At 42.8% G+C, this 17127-nt stretch overlaps 2 protein-coding genes across 2 annotated transcripts; both read right to left on the reverse strand.

Moving 5' to 3' along the window:
* Positions 1–1973, reverse strand: LOC146041454 (free fatty acid receptor 2-like). Its single transcript, XM_083161432.1, has 2 exons — positions 1948–1973; positions 1–1008 (listed from the first exon to the last, which is right to left on the reverse strand). Exons 1-2 carry the CDS (start codon positions 1971–1973, stop codon positions 129–131), a joined length of 906 nt encoding a protein of 301 aa, XP_083017558.1. The 3' UTR covers positions 1–128.
* A 5695-nt stretch (positions 1974–7668) lies between these two features.
* Positions 7669–16393, reverse strand: LOC146041455 (free fatty acid receptor 2-like). The gene is made up of 2 exons (XM_083161433.1): positions 16287–16393; positions 7669–8683 (listed from the first exon to the last, which is right to left on the reverse strand). The coding sequence occupies exons 1-2, from the start codon at positions 16391–16393 to the stop codon at positions 7804–7806; spliced, it is 987 nt and encodes a 328-aa protein (XP_083017559.1). The 3' UTR covers positions 7669–7803.
* Positions 16394–17127: the final 734 nt, after the last annotated feature.

The raw sequence follows: 17127 nt of genomic DNA on the forward strand, positions 1-17127 counted from the left end.
ATTGTGGGAGGAAACCGTAGTACCTGGAGGAAACCCACGCAAGCACGGGGAGAATATACAAACTCCACACAGTTAGAAGGTTAGTTAAATGAAGGCTGAGGTGGACGGGTGCAAAACTTCTTTCAGGGTCATACCTTTCTCAGCTTTAGTGAGATGGCTGAAAAAATATCAAAGAACGTGTTCTGCACTGCCGTCGAGGTGAAGTAGAAGATGACTGGGTCCAAAGTTGTATTGAAAGTGCTAAATAAAAGGGCGTACATCCTCCAGTCTGGACTCTTCTTTTGTATAAACCCAACAATGTGAGATATGTTGTAGGGTACAAAGCAGATGCAATAGTTGGTGAGCGTGGCAATGACCAAGCCAATGGCTCTGTGTTTCCGTCTCTTTTGGATGTTCGGCAGAGACGTTAGAATCCGTATGAAGTTTATGTAACAGAAAAGCGTAACAATGAATGGAATAAAGAAAAGGACCACCCCTAACTCCAAACGTACCGGGAGAAGGTAGTAGAGCTGCCTCTCGGAGAAGTCATCATAGCACTTGTTCTGTTTGGTGTTGTTGTTGGGTATTTGGTAATTGATGATGTAAACAATACTGCAGTTGGCGCACGCCACCACCCAAAACATGACACTTAGAAACACGGCGTACTTAGGCTTGCGGTGCATCTTATATTTAATAGGAAAGGCCACGCTCAGGTAGCGCTCCACACTGACCGCCGTGAGGAACATGGTACTGATGTAGATACTGATGTAGAAGAGCCCCGTTGAGGCACAAAGCACCTGTGCCATATTCCAGATCATGCCAGATGCAGCCTCGATCATCTTTAGAGGAAGGCAGATCAGCAGGAGCAGATCTGAGATGGTCAGGTTGAGAAGAAAGATGTCCACTGGCGTTGGCTTACGGAGGACCTTCAATAAAAATGCGTAGAAGGCCAGCAAGTTAGCAGGCAGGCCGGTCAGGAAAACCAAAATGTAGACAGCCAGAAGAAGATGGCAGTATCCTTGATCACACCTTTTAAGCAAGAAAAAGAAATAGATTATTATTTGTGGTTAAAATTGAGGTTTCAGACTTATGAGTACCCGCAAGGGAGATGCCACCGGAGGAGATACAGATGGCCCACAGACACAGATGCTATTACCATGACTTACTACAAGTAATGTTAGTGTGTATTAGAACTTTTTAGAGTCTGATGAAGGCAAGGCAATAAATTATTGCACACAAGGAACTACTTTTGTTGGTCAACTGCTGAAAATATCTTTCTGGGACGCGGAATCCCTAGATAGTGTTAAGGGGTATCTAGTTGACACATCGAGAGTCACTATGTCAACCACATTATTTCTACAGCAGAACTTTTTAATATTTGAATCTTCTTTAATGTTTCATAACATTTGATGAGTCTGTGATTCATATGTGACTCCTTTTATTCCTTTCTAAATAAATAAAGATCTATGCAATGATTTCTGGTTGTAGCCATATAAACGATTCCTGCTACTGCATGTGCCGCTGGTGCAAACACAGTCTCTGTCGTTCAGTTGATTTAAGAAACCTATGTCAACAGTGGTGCAGAAACAATCAGCATATACAGTATATTGGCAATAACACTTGGCTTTTGTCACTGTACAGACAGCGACTATGTATTGTACTCATGGCCAGTCTGCCTGCTCTTCTGTGCCTTAATATTGTAATATTGTACTATTTAGATTTGAGCCTCAATAGTATGAAAGGAAGTGAAGAGGAGACAGGGATACAGATCTAAGGAATATGGAAGATACCTGGAGGGTATCTTCCATATGCAGACCTAAAAGATAACCCTGTTTGAACACTGAGAGACTGCACGTGAACTCCGGGGGATAGGAAATACGCAGGCGCACACACAGGCAGAAGTGTGGCATAGAGACGTGATCGCGGCTAATGACGGGCCGCGCATGCGCACTCACCATCTCAGGATACCGGATGTGTGGCGGAAGTGCCGCCATTTTATGAACTAAACAGTTTTGGACACTATTCTCTAATGTATACACTTTATATTTATAGCGCTCTAGGTAGGGTGATTATGGTCTATTGAATATGTTATGTTCCACAACCCCACACTAAATAGAGATGGTTATACAGGCTAATGGACAGGAAGTGATGTCAGCAATGATGTCAGCAGTGATGGGGCTGATATACAGGTATAAATAGCAGCCTGGTCTCAGTTGCTCTCTACCCCTTGATGAAGTCTGACAAGACGAAACGCATTGGTTGATTCTAGCCTCCAACTACATCCTCAAGATAAGCACTTTCTTCTTTTTATCTATAATATTGCCCTATTGTTATATTGTAAAAAGGTTTTTATGTAATTGTCCTTTTTATTATCCTTGTAGAAAGGATTTTATGTAAATCCTTTTATATTTCTTCGTGTAATAAAACTTTTTATATTTAAGTTTTATATCTCCCATCCAGATTGCCATTTTTAAACAATTAGTCACTGCCACTTTATCCATTTTTTATATTTAACTCTGAGTATTATACCACTACTCTTCTTCTTAAAGACTGGCTGACACCCTTGTTTAAGGGAATATTGTTTATTTAAAATATCCAATTGGGAAACACAGGTGGCGCCCCTCATCCTCTTTCCACATATATATATATATATATATATATATATATATATATATATATATATATATATATATATATATTCACCAGTGTAGGCCAGCACACCTCGTCAATAACAACTGCAGCGTTGCCTTCCCTTGGTTTCCGGCAGGATTCCAAACATACAGCGTAGGTAGGGCGGCACTCGCTTAAATGAAGACGCTCACACATGGAGTATTTCAGTCTACGTTTCGGAGCTCTTTAATATCACTCCGTCATCAGGATATTAAAGAGCTCCGAAACGTAGACTGAAATACTCCATGTGTGAGCGTCTTCATTTAAGCGAGTGCCGCCCTACCTACGCTGTATATATATATATATATATATATATATATATATATATATATATATATATATATATTAATTAGGGATGTGCACCGGCCACTTTTCGGGATTTCGGGTTTCGGGTTCTGATTACCTTGAGGTTTTGGGTTCTAATGGGTTTTGGCAAAACAACTCCTAAGTGTTTTGTGTTTGGCTTTCTTGGGTTTTGGGTTCTGATTTTTTTGTTAAAAAAGCATAAAAACTGCTAAAATTGCAGAATTTTGTTTTTTTTTTTTGCTCCTACGCTATATTAACCTCAATAACATTCATTTCCACTCATTTCCAGTCTATTCTGAACACCTCACAATATTGTTTTTAGGGCAAAAGGTTGCACCGAGATAGCTGGATAACTATGCTACGCCACACAAGTGTGCGGCACAAACACGTGGCTCATGTAAGAGTGACACTGCAGAGGTAGATACGGCAGTATTAGGCAGTGGGCCCCAGACCAGACAGGTAGATACGGCAGTACTAGGCACCAGACAGCTAGATACGGCAGTACTAGGCACCAGACAGTAGATATGACAGTATTAGGCAGTGAGCCCCAGACCAGACGGTAGATACGGCAGTATAGGCAGTGAGCCCCAGACCACAAAGGTAGAGATATACGGCAGTATTTAATTATTTATTAGGCAGTGAGCCCCAGACCGCAAAGGTAGAGATATATGGCAGTATTTAATTATTTATTAGGCAGTGAGCCCCAGACCACAAAGGTAGAGATATACGGCAGTATTTAATTATTTATTAGGCAGTGAGTCCCAGACCACACAGGTAGATATATACGGCAGTATTTATTAGGCAGTGAGCCCCAGACCAGACGGTAGATATGGCAGTATAGGCAGTGAGCCCCAGACCACAAAAGTAGAGATATACGGTAGTATTTACTATTTAATTATTTATTAGGCAGTGAGCCTCAGACCACACAGGTAGATAATGACATACGCAGTATTTTATTAGGCAGTGAGCCCCAGACCAGACGGTAGTTACGGCAGTATTAGGCAGTGAGCCCCAGACCACACAGGTAACTAGATATACGGCAGTATTATTTATTAGGCAGTGAGCCCCAGACCACAGACCACCAGACTGGCAGATTCAGTGCAGGCAGCACCAGTGGACTATATATATATATTTATTTTATATAAATAATTAATTATTAATATATATAATAAATGGCACAGCACAGCACCAGAGGTATGCCCCAGCACAGAGGAGACAGTAGTACTACAGGCAGGTACACAGTTAGACTGTTCTCCTAAGCAGAGGAGAACAGAGTACACAGCAGCACTGAGGGAGACAGCCCCAGCAAATAAAATAATTAATTACAGCACAGCACACCAGAGGTAGACCGCACAGAGGAGACAGTAGTACTACAAGTACACAGTTAGACTGTTCTCCTAAGCAGAGGAGAACAGAGTACACAGCAGCACTGAGGGAGACAGCCCCAGCAAATAAAATAATTAATTACAGCACAGCAGCACACCAGAGGTAGACCGCACAGAGGAGACAGTAGTACTACAAGTACACAGTTAGACTACACAGCAGCACTGAGAGACAGCACCAGCGATTGCAAAAGCTCAAGGTCAACCTCAAGTTTAAGCCCCAGCAGCAGCACCAACACACCCTCTCCCAACCCACTACTTGAGTGGAGTGAAGATGGCGGGCGCGGCAGCCGCTTATAAAGCCTCGGGAAATCCGACGCCGGGAGATGACGTTCTAATCACGCGGACGGACCGAGTCAGGTGGGAATCTCCGAGCACTGCTCGGAATCGGGCTCGGAATGATGACGTCCGTGGGGGCTCGGATCTCTGAAATCCGATCCCGCACATCTCTAATATATATATATATATATATATATATATAATATATGTATACAGAGATGTGGTGTGACGGCGGCACTCGCAAATGAATCAACCAACACCAGGTCTGTATAACCAATGTTTCAAGGTCCCGTGACCTCTTTATCCAGGTGTGACAGTGGAATCCACTGTCACACCTGGATAAAGAGGTCACGGGACCTTGAAACGTTGGTTATACAGACCTGGTGTTGGTTGATTTATTTGCGAGTGCCGCCGTCACCCCACATCTATATCCAGACAGCTAGCCTGCCAATCAGGAGGGCACCGAGTCATTGTGATTACCAGTGTACCAACAAGTTGCTTGGAGTGCTGCCTCCCCCCCCCCATAGAGTATATGTATGTATATATATATATATATATATATATATATATATATCCCCCCCTGCAGTTGACCACTGACCTGGTTTATACTGCCATTACTCTGTGTTTTGACAGTGTAATATTCTCCTGTGCAGTTTGCGGCCAGTAATGACAAGTGGGAGGGGCCCCCTTGTCAAAAGTGCAATGTGCCCCCTGAGGGTTTAACCCGGCCCTGCCCCAAAGGGTTGATAAATAATCCCCCCTTTTTTGTAATGGGGGGGGGGGGGGGTTGCTCTCCTGATGGATTAAGTTCCTCTTTTGTATTTTTGTTATTTGTTTCCTTTTTTATTTTGTTCTTATTGCTCTGGTAGCCTAAAAATAGTCACACAGTGCACTTTCCAAATGTCTCCTCGATTTCACTTCCCGTATGAGTCCCCACCACAAAGGCAGGGACACTGTTTCATGGCTCTATCGTCCTTTCTGTAGAAAAGTTCTTCTTTCTGTTAACTGTTAATAAATAATTCCTCCTAACCTGTTCATTATAGGTCCAAAGTACCCTGAAGGACATACTCTTGTCCTTTGATCTTTAGTCCTTCTGTTTCAAAGGTTTTATTTTTACACATGTGATTAGTAATGGAATGAGTGACAACAGGGTCTTCAAGATTACTGTTTGGGTTAAGACACCATGACAGTATTCTTACAACAGTTATCATTCATAATATCGGGGAGATGCATCAAATCTTCCATTCAGCTTCTAGGAGCTATCATTTGTCCAGTACAGTTTATAAATCCTGGAAGCTGAACGAATGCTACATATTGGCAACGTCTCAGCTCATCTCCTTAAAAAGTCTGATACATCTCCCTCTATATCTCATCCAACATCCCGATGAGGAGAATCCAGACAGGTGCTAGTTAAGCATTCTTAATCTCTCACCCTGTCCCCCTAACCAGGGCTATTTTTCAGCAGGCTCCAGCAGGAACTGAGGCCCTTATTCTAGTTCACTCTTTCTGACAAAATATTTCTTAGATGGACAAAACCATGTGCACTGCAGGTGAGGCAGTTGTTACTTGTGCAGAGATAATTAGATTTGGGTGGGGTTTTACACCTGCCTCACCTGCAGTGCATATGGTTTTGTCCATCTAAGAAATATTTTGTCAGAAAGAGTGAACTAGAATAAGGGCCTCAGTTCCTGCTGGAGCCTGCTGAAAAATAGCCCTGCCCCTAACCATAATGTTTCCTACCTGATTCCAAACCCTAACCACCCCACTGCCTAACTCGATGCCTCCACTTAGTACATAACCAAAGGGGTATGTCTAAAGAGATCCCGGGTCTCCACAAAGTTCTCTCCCAAACAGCCTCCAAGATGGTATATCAATAGGTCCAGTCCAATAGTCTTTATGTCCTTCTTATATCACCAACGCGTTTCTGCTTAATAAGCCTTCCTCAGGGTGTATGATACACCCTGAGGAAGGTTCATTATTATGCAGAAATGCTGACCCGAAACAGAAGATAAAGATGGTCCGGCCCAAGTGAGCTTACATTCTAATGGGCTTGGGGAAACCATTTATGCATAAGGTAAGTGAATTATTATTACAGCTGCCATTAAGTCAAGTTCTCCCATGATGAGACAGTAAGCCATAAACTGTCGGCGCCAATGCGGGAATCACGACTGGCTTTCTCGGCCAATGCTGGTGTTGTGGTGTGGTTGGAATGAAGAGACATGGGGAAAATGGAGACATAAAATATAAAACAGCCAGCTGCTATCTATTGTTCTTTAACATTAATCTGTCCCTTTTTTTGCTACAAGGCCTCTCTTGTGGTCACCCACCATTGAGGATGCAGAGGCGACCACCAGGGGGAAACAGAGATGGTAACTGCAATGATGGTCTGAATAACTGGACCCAGCAGTTGAAGTGAGATTGTATTCAGCAGAACAACTCAACAAATTTGTACTGTACATGTTTTCATGATAGTCCATGGGACTGCCACGTGATGCTATGATGACTGTGGGAGGTAGGACACAAAGGGGATCTAAAACACAACCATCAGCACATTTATTACAGTGGCTGCTACTGAGGACCATGTGAACCTGTCCTGAATCCTTTAACATTTAAATCATAAATTAAATCCAATTATTCCACCATTCTGGAACCTTACATTATAGTGTAAGAGAATGTTCTGGTGTCTGTCACTTTCATGATACTGTAGGACCAGAATACTAGTTGGAAGGATGGGACAACAGCTCCAGGCCTCCACATAAAAAAGGGCCTTGTGACAGCAAGGTGATATCCAGACACCCAGGTGGCCATACTGTTTTCCAGATGTTATATTGACTGTAAAGTGGTGGACCAATCTTGAATGCTGTCATTTATTTATTTATTAACAATTTATTATATAGCGCATATATATTCCGCAGCGCTTTACAGAGTACATTTGAACATTCACATCAGTCCCTGCCCCAGTGGAGCTTACACTCTATATTCCCTACCACATGTTCACGCACATAGACATTCTAGGGTTAATTTGTTAGGAGTCAATTAGCCTACCAGAATATTTTTGAATTGTGGGAGGAAACCGTAGTACCCGGAGGAAACCCACGCAAGCACGGGGAGAATATACAAACTCCACACAGTTAGAAGGTTAGTTAAATGAAGGCTGAGGTGGACGGGTGCAAAACTTCTTTCAGGGTCATACCTTTCTCAGCTTTAGTGAGATGGCTGAAAAAATATCAAAGAACGTGTTCTGCACTGCCGTCGAGGTGAAGTAGAAGATGACTGGGTCCAAAGTTGTATTGAAAGTGCTAAATAAAAGGGCGTACATCCTCCAGTCTGGACTCTTCTTTTGTATAAACCCAACAATGTGAGATATGTTGTAGGGTACAAAGCAGATGCAATAGTTGGTGAGCGTGGCAATGACCAAGCCAATGGCTCTGTGTTTCCGTCTCTTTTGGATGTTCGGCAGAGACGTTAGAATCCGTATGAAGTTTATGTAACAGAAAAGCGTAACAATGAATGGAATAAAGAAAAGGACCACCCCTAACTCCAAACGTACCGGGAGAAGGTAGTAGAGCTGCCTCTCGGAGAAGTCATCATAGCACTTGTTCTGTTTGGTGTTGTTGTTGGGTATTTGGTAATTGATGATGTAAACAATACTGCAGTTGGCGCACGCCACCACCCAAAACATGACACTTAGAAACACGGCGTACTTAGGCTTGCGGTGCATCTTATATTTAATAGGAAAGGCCACGCTCAGGTAGCGCTCCACACTGACCGCCGTGAGGAACATGGTACTGATGTAGATACTGATGTAGAAGAACCCTGTTGAGGCACAAAGCACCTGTGCCATATTCCAGATCATGCCAGATGCAGCCTCGATCATCTTTAGAGGAAGGCAGATCAGCAGGAGCAGATCTGAGATGGTCAGGTTGAGAAGAAAGATGTCCACTGGCGTTGGCTTACGGAGGACCTTCAATAAAAATGCGTAGAAGGCCAGCAAGTTAGCAGGCAGGCCGGTCAGGAAAACCAAAATGTAGACAGCCAGAAGAAGATGGCAGTATCCTTGATCACACCTTTTAAGCAAGAAAAAGAAATAGATTATTATTTGTGGTTAAAATTGAGGTTTCAGACTTATGAGTACCCGCAAGGGAGATGCCACCGGAGGAGATACAGATGGCCCACAGACACAGATGCTATTACCATGACTTACTACAAGTAATGTTAGTGTGTATTAGAACTTTTTAGAGTCTGATGAAGGCAAGACAATAAATTATTGCACACAAGGAACTACTTTTGTTGGTCAACTGCTGAAAATATCTTTCTGGGACGCGGAATCCCTAGATAGTGTTAAGGGGTATCTAGTTGACACATCGAGAGTCACTATGTCAACCACATTATTTCTACAGCAGAACTTTTTAATATTTGAATCTTCTTTAATGTTTCATAACATTTGATGAGTCTGTGATTCATATGTGACTCCTTTTATTCCTTTCTAAATAAATAAAGATCTATGCAATGATTTCTGGTTGTAGCCATATAAACGTTTCCTGCTACTGCATGTGCCGCTGGTGCAAACACAGTCTCTGTCGTTCAGTTGATTTAAGAAACCTATGTCAACAGTGGTGCAGAAACAATCAGCATATACAGTATATTGGCAATAACACTTGGCTTTTGTCACTGTACAGACAGCGACTATGTATTGTACTCATGGCCAGTCTGCCTGCTCTTCTGTGCCTTAATATTGTAATATTGTACTATTTAGATTTGAGCCTCAATAGTATGAAAGGAAGTGAAGAGGAGACAGGGATACAGATCTAAGGAATATGGAAGCTACCTGGAGGGTCTACCACCTTTCAGCCAATCATGGAGCTATACTTCTCCATGGAGACTCATAGCTCAGCCCTGATTGGGTGAAAGAGTCTCCAATGAGATGCACAGATACAACCATGCTAACAGCTTGTATTGCCCTTTGCCAGTGCGGGGTGAGTTTGCAGGGGACAGGACAGAGTCAGTGTTGGAGCCTGGTGTTGTAAGTATATGTGTAAATTAATGTGTGTTTAATAAACTTTTACTTTTCTCTCTGTGTGTGTTTTTTTTAAACATTCTTTTTACAGGTGGACTACAAATCCAAGGGGTTCACCAGCAGCAATGCAATGTTTTTTTGGGTAATATTACCGTATCAGGCCGGCGTCCACAGCCCAAGGACACCGGGGGTTGCCCAATCTCTAGGAAAGCGCTGGATGTGCCCCCGAAATGGATCAAAAAGGGGGTTGCTGCACTAGGCCAGGCCCCTCTTTAACCAAGGCCACGCCCACTCTCCCCTTAGGGAGCCACCGTGCTTCCCGGGGTCAGAAACACATATGATACACCTTATGTCAGCGGTTCTCAAACTGTGGTTCCTGACCTCAAAGTGGGTCCCTACCTTCTCAGTATGGGGTCACGACTCCTTGTCGCTGACTATCAGGCTGATGACTTTTCTATTCTCAGTCAGTGATTCAAGGAGTATAATTGTCTGGTTATTTTAGACTCCTCCCATCACTCTGTGCCTCCACAATGCTGCCATGTATGTGCTGTCAGCTGACCACACATGTGGTGAGATTACCTTCAGCAGTAACTTGCTGGGGTCCTGTAATTAGTTTTATTGTCTGATGGGGTCCCAGAGCAATATAGTTTGAGGACCCCTGCCTTATGTAATCCTTTTGCACACTACTGTATGTATCATATCCTCTGCCATTGACTGCCATTGAATCCAACAAATCATTGTGGTGATTTTGGCTATCACCGGATTACCATGCATCGGGAGGTACAACAAATATGATTTGACACTTTTCACCCAAGGCGTCGTAATTGGATTAAAAGGGCCCAAATCATAAAATTATGGGCACCTTAACAAAATTACAGAATCCGGTTCCAATATGTGCCAGTGTTGTAAAACAGAGTCTCTTAATTTAGATGATGAAGTAGAATAAGTAGTCAACAAAATTATCCGATGTATTGTCTTATCTCTTTTTGGTTTATCAAGTACAGTGTCTCTGTTCAGCATGAAACATTTTTATATGGGTTCTTTCACTTCATCTTTATTATAACCTCTTAGTATAAAGTGTTGCCCATATGATTCAAAGCTTGTGGTAGTTTACTTTTGTCTGAAGTAGTTTGCACTACTCTCAATAGTTGTGAGTAAGGTGAACCACGTTTAAGATGCTGCCGTTGGAAACTCAGCCAGCAAAACAGAATTAATATCGGTTGGCTTTTTTGTAGATAGAAGTGTGAAATCTGTTCTGTTCTATCTGTATATTCACATCCAGAAAACAGATATTTGTGGGACTACTTACATGCGACAACCTAATGGTCCCTGAAAACATTAAGATGTTTCATAAAAGATTCCAATAGTTCAGGGCCCCGGTTCAAAAAAAAAAAATATCATCAACAAATCTAACATGAAGATCTGGTGAAACAGTCTGTTATTCAAAATAAATGTGGTTTCATAATCATACATAAATTGGCATAGGCAGGGGAGATGTACGAGCCGGGTGCCGGACGAGTTTCCGATAGGTAATTCTTTGACAACAATTACATCGACAATATAACACAGACACACAATTGTCAGACAACTGCTTAATTCCGACAAGGAAAACATCGACGTACAGAAAAGTCAGACAATATAAACACCGACACCATGGATATCCCGACAAATAAAACCCAGACAACACAAACATAGACAATGACTACACCGACACAAAGAAAAACCGAGACAGCATATGACAGACACCAATAGCAACGACACATAGAAATCAAACACTGACACATATTTCACCGACAGCTGATTACATAGACAATGAATACTCCGACAGTGTATAAGCCCGACACAGCATAAGTCAGACATCGATAAGACCGACACTTATTTCACCGGCACTAACAATCATCATCACGTATTTGACCGACACTAAAAAATAACCAACACATATTTCACCAACACTAAAACCCACCATCACATATTTAATCGACACTAAATAAGACCGACACTTATTTCACCAGCACTAACAATCACTGTCACATATATGACCGACACGCCCCCTTAGCGGTTTGCTGGTTTTTATATTTTTCTGTGGAACTACAAGTGCCACAATGACCTGCAGTGATCAGCGCTATTCTAGCACTGCAACCCCCATTACACCCTCACCCATGACGGTCAGCACCCATGGCAACCCACCATCCCCCCATCTGCATATATTTTTCACGCTGCCCCTCTACGCACCCCCATAACCGCCTAAATCTAGACACCCCTAGCCTCCCCATAGTCAATAAGTGTTGGTAAATAAGTGTCGGTTTTATTGGTGTGTCGGCCCTATAAACTGTCAGTCAAATAAGTGTCGGTTTTATTGGTGTCTGATTTATGCTGTGTCGGCCCTATAAACTGTCAGTCAAATAAGTGTCGGTTATATTGGTGTCTAATTTATGCTCTGCCGGGTTTAAGCGCAGATATTAATGTATATACCGGCATAACCAGAAGCTGACATACCAATTTCCTTGAGTAGAGTTTGAAGGCGACTCAATTTGTCTGACAACTAAAATAATAACCAATCTTTAACTGCAGAGAAGTCCCCACCGGACACGGTCCTCACATTCCAGTTGCCGGGCTGCTGTGCTAATTGAAGAATTAATTTATCATTTTTCAAAATTATCTCGTTACCGTAGTGGCTCCGGCGAGATGGGAAAACGTCCGCTGAGTTTGAACGTCTTGAGTACAAAGAAACAGGCTGAATGAGTTCTCATGCAGAGGATGTCAGCCAGTGATGTTAACTGAGAAATATTTACTGAGCACTGCCCAGCTACTGCCTGGAGTGACTTATGTAAACTTGCAGATCACATGACGTCAGATTTCAAGAGAAGACAACAAATGCCAAGTGATTAAAAGTGAGAGTGAAAAAAGCTGAACCAATACCAAACAAATAATTTTGGTGAAAAGCCATCTCTACAAAAGAAAAAAGGTCACGTCGCCCATTGAAACCAAAAAGTCACGTCACCCACTGAAATCATCAAAATTCTAATGATCATTTACCTGGTGATGATTAGAAAATACAAACGGTTAATACATAGTGACAGTGACCAGTAGGAGACTCCTCCCAATAATGACTAAGTTTTACAGAGAAGAAAAGGAAGTTGTCTAGATTTATTTTTAACTACCTACTTTTTAGTGCTGTGCTACAAGTAGTCAATAGGACAGGTCATTCTATGGATCGCTAAACAAGAATTAGCAGTTGACTGTGAAAAGGAAACCGTGGTCCAGAAATAAATAAAAAAATGCAAAATTTGCAATACATCACAGATCGTTATCCATTTGCAAATCCCGAGACATCGAAGGATACTTTCCATCTGAGCATATGTGCGTAGGTCTGAGATTGCCCCTAATCTGTGACTGAGATAGGCTGGAAGTGGTCAGCGCTGATGTCGCAGACCCATTCCCAGAAATGTTTAGGCACGCCTGCGTTTATTTCAAACACACCCAGAAAATGCCCTGTTTCCACCTAGAAACGCCGGCTTCCTGTCAATCAACCTGCAAGGTGAATGGAAATATTGTCGCAAAACTGCCGTTGCGCACACGCAGTTGTTCGATAATCGACCGAATTTCAAATTCTCTCAATAGCGATCTATGCTGAATTAGGCCAATATATTTTACTGAATCTTCTTTTCATTTGTTAATAATGAACATCATCTGGTAATTGCTATTGATTTCAGTGGAACAGGACATTCGTCGTCCAATTGAAATAGGTGAATTATTAGTGTCACAAAATACTGGCAGCATATTGTAGGTACAAAAAAACAGCACACATACATAACCAGTGGTGGCCCAGAGGAGGGGCTGCAGCTCAGTTAAAAATTCAAATAGGGGAGCCACACCCACTCCCAGTGAGTCAATTTGGAATGGCAGTTGGTGACAGTGGGTGCAGCTTCCCTATTTGAAGTTTGAACTGTGCTGCATCCTTTGATAAAGCTACCTGGAGTAGCGAAACCGGTCAGGACTTTTTTATTCTCACCTTTTCCAAACCACCACCCACAGAAGAAAAACTCTGAGATTACAGACCCACCCAAACACCACTCGGACCCCCTTTCCATTCGGATTACAATTCTCCTGCAACTATAGTAGAGGTTGAGGACAGCATCCCGCTTCATTCCATCCAGCGGTTGGTGATTTGTGCCATCCTGGGCCACTCCTGGAAGCTACATCTTGGCCTCCCTCCATATTGCCAATTTGGGGACACTACTGCTATTCCATTTGGACGTTTGGGACTCTCCTGGTCAAATCCACCCCTATGGTTTGGTTTGGGGAAATTACAGATTCCCTTTTTAAAAAATTGTTTTTAATACATTCCTACATTCTGGCTACATGTCTTTTTTAGAATGAATAATACATTTCTGTGATAGATCTAACCAATCTGATTTTTATGCATATTTTTCTGTATATTTACAAGTATTAACTTTTTCCTTTTTCTTTTTGAACTGTGCTGCAGCCTCGCCTCTGGAGCCGCCCTTGCACATAACTGATGATAATACATTGTATTAGACTGTGTTCTGATCTGTGCCACCCAAACACATGAAATTATTCTCCACTCTCTTGCAAAGTCATGCCCACTGAAGTGTGATGTTGAATAGTGCCCAGAGCTATGCAACTGTCAGCATTGCATTCAGCATTTACAACGGAGTAGCGGGTAGCGTGTGTACGCCTCTTCCCGCTATCCATTGGCTATAATGCGACCGGCCATGAGTATGAATTCTACAGAACGCTGCTCTGTGCAGGAAGGATGTAAAAGGACACGTCTGTACATGTGGCTTGATGTCCCTATAGGTCTATATCTGCAGCGTATCACATGCATCCGAATGAAGCTATATCTCCAACCATCTGTGCTCCGAGGCATAGACCAATTACAATGAAAGAAAAAGGGGGTTATTCTCGTTCACTCCCTCTGGCAAATTCCTTCTTCAATGGACAAAACCATGTGCAGTGCAGGGGGGCAGATTTAACTTGTGCAGAGAAATTTAGATTTGGGTAAGGTAAATCTCCAAACCTGATCATCAACTGATCAAGCAATCACATATCTGGAATAAATTCTAAGGAGTTTCATGTAATATATCCGTCTGATGACTCAATATAGTTCCATAAAAGTATTTATTTCATCATTATATACTTTTAGCAACTTTCAGAGCAGTATATTATCATTAAATAGGAAGTAACATCCCAGCCACAACCATTCATGCTGAAACTGAAATCTCCTGTCTTTTGATCTTATAGATGCCTGGCTCCATACATAGATTTACGATCACTTATGGGCTATTGCATTTTACTATTGTACAGTAACTGATTCATTATTTGGGGCCATCTCATATCCAGAAATCTCAAGTTTTGAGAGTTTACACAAACCTCAGATGTTGTAGGTTCCCACAGTCATGGTATGGGGAGGACGTCCAGTTTTCAGGGAGATCTGATCTAATCCGTCCACCAGGGACATTTTAAGAGAAGAACAAGTTAACTCTGGCATAATGCCAGAGTCTACTATGCATGTGCAAGTATCCGGGAACATGGCGCCCGCACCCTGTGCATGAGGACATTTTTAGTGTGCATGTGCAAATCACCTGGAAATGGCAGCGGCGGACATTATCCAAGTGTTTTTTGTCTGCAGTGCAAGGAAGCCACTGCGGGTCTCCAGAGGGGTAAGTATAATATAAGGAATCAGGGTGTATGTGCGGGCCCCCTTGGGCACAGGGGCCCATATGAAAGGCACACCTTCCACCTATTATAGAAATACCTATAAAAACAACTAATAATAAATACATCATAATTTTTAGTGCTACGAGTTTCATATATTTCTGGTGCATATTTTCTTGCACCATTGGGCATTATTTATATTCACGCTGCAAAGAGGCAAATCCGTTGCAACTAACCAGATAGTAGACTTAGTCAGGGGTATCTTTAGAGAGGAGGAGGCCTGTGTGCAGCCTCCTCTGACTAGACCCCCTCCTCTCTGCTGGCAGCGGCGGTGGGAGCAGTAGGGTATAAGCGCACTAGTGTGTGTGCGCAAACCTCCTCTGCGCTGTGAAGTCTGAGCACTAGAGCGCTCAGACTGTACTGCGCCTGCTGCTGCAGCGGGACTTCGGAGGGTAAGTATTTCCAAAATGGGTGCAGGGTGAGTGGTTTGGGGGCCCCCTGGGACTCAGGGTCCCCTGTGTGCCGCACACACTGCACCCATTATTTGTCACCACTAGTCTTCGTTATTAAACGCAACCCTGATTTCGTTAATTAAAAGCTTTCTCTATAGTATAACAGCCATTTACTAAACTGTTAATGTGTCATGGAGGAAATGTACTGTATTTGTTGCATCATTCTGCAATCCTTCTAGATTAGACACACAGTAGTTATTAATGGATGACACTTCATACTCTACTGTCAATGATGGTTTCCAGTGAATTGCTCTCTGTCTCACAACTGCAGTAGAGCTGACTTTGCATGGAGGCCCATTGAACATTGAGCTTTAGCTATTTAACACTCATTGTCTATGATAAATGGTGCTCCAGCCAATCAGGTGTCAGATGCCATGTGTTTGAAAAATGGCTAAATCTCATTGATACAGTAAATGGGCCCCATAGTGTATTTGATTCAGGTGATACATGATGGTTAAATACTCTATTGTGATTACATCTATTCTCAATGATTTATCACCATTCATCATCCACTCAAAGGTGGAATACAACTGCGGACCAAGGAGGTCATTCAGGTTCTCACTCACCATTGCGAATTCGCAATGGTAAGCAATGTTTTACAACTGCGCATGCTCATAAACATTTATGCACATGTGCAACCGCTTGGTGCAACCTGGCATGGTCAATTGAATATTTGCTGGCCACTGGCACACAGCACTGCGGGTGGGGGATGCGGGGCGCCTTGCTGTCCCATTGGCATTCCCATGAAAACTCGGGGGTTTCCCATGCTGAGTTGCTGATGACTCGGGTGTGGGGGGGCAGCCAACTGGCAATGTCAGCTGCCTGCCCGCTTCCCGCACAGGGCGCTCGCAGATGTAAGACACATGGGCGGTGTCTTACATCTGCGGGCTCTGTAGAAATCATTCGATGATCAGCGATTGGTATACGTGCGGGGAAACTTGGTGCGCGGTCATGTAAGCGGTGTTTGGTTGACTCGCAAAGCTGCGAATTTTGTAGCTTTGCGAATTAACTAGAATTAGCTCCAAAGTTCTTGTGCCTGTGAGTTTGCCGCACTTTACAGCCCCTTGGACTCACCCAATAGGGCTGCATAAAAAATTGTGCCGATGCAGGGGAGAAATGATTGTGAGAGTGATTGTGAGGGGGGGGGGTGAGATGGCCCCCTACCATTTTATTCCGCCGGTGGGTGCTTCTGTCCACAGTTCCGTGCTGCAATGAATATCATTAATTCATTTCAATGGTACTTACTGTATACAGTAAAGATTTCCATTATCTGACCTTCTGGGTGTCATTCTGTAAAATCCGT

Source organism: Crinia signifera, chromosome 19 (assembly GCF_055691185.1).
Source record: "Crinia signifera chromosome 19, ASM5569118v1, whole genome shotgun sequence".
In the NCBI taxonomy this organism is placed as follows: Eukaryota; Metazoa; Chordata; class Amphibia; order Anura; family Myobatrachidae; genus Crinia; species Crinia signifera.

Bases quoted from the DNA above. Each gene is read 5' to 3' on its own strand.
- LOC146041455 (XM_083161433.1), bottom strand. From the start codon at position 16,393: ATGGTGAGTGAGAACCTGAATGACCTCCTTGGTCCGCAGTTGTATTCC. The intron at 8,684-16,286 runs GTATTTAACCAT...CTTGCTTAAAAG, and splicing joins ATAGATGTAATCACAATAGA to GTGTGATCAAGGATACTGCC.
- LOC146041454 (XM_083161432.1), bottom strand. From the start codon at position 1,973: ATGGCGGCACTTCCGCCACACATCCG. The intron at 1,009-1,947 runs GTATCCTGAGAT...CTTGCTTAAAAG, and splicing joins GCACTTCCGCCACACATCCG to GTGTGATCAAGGATACTGCC.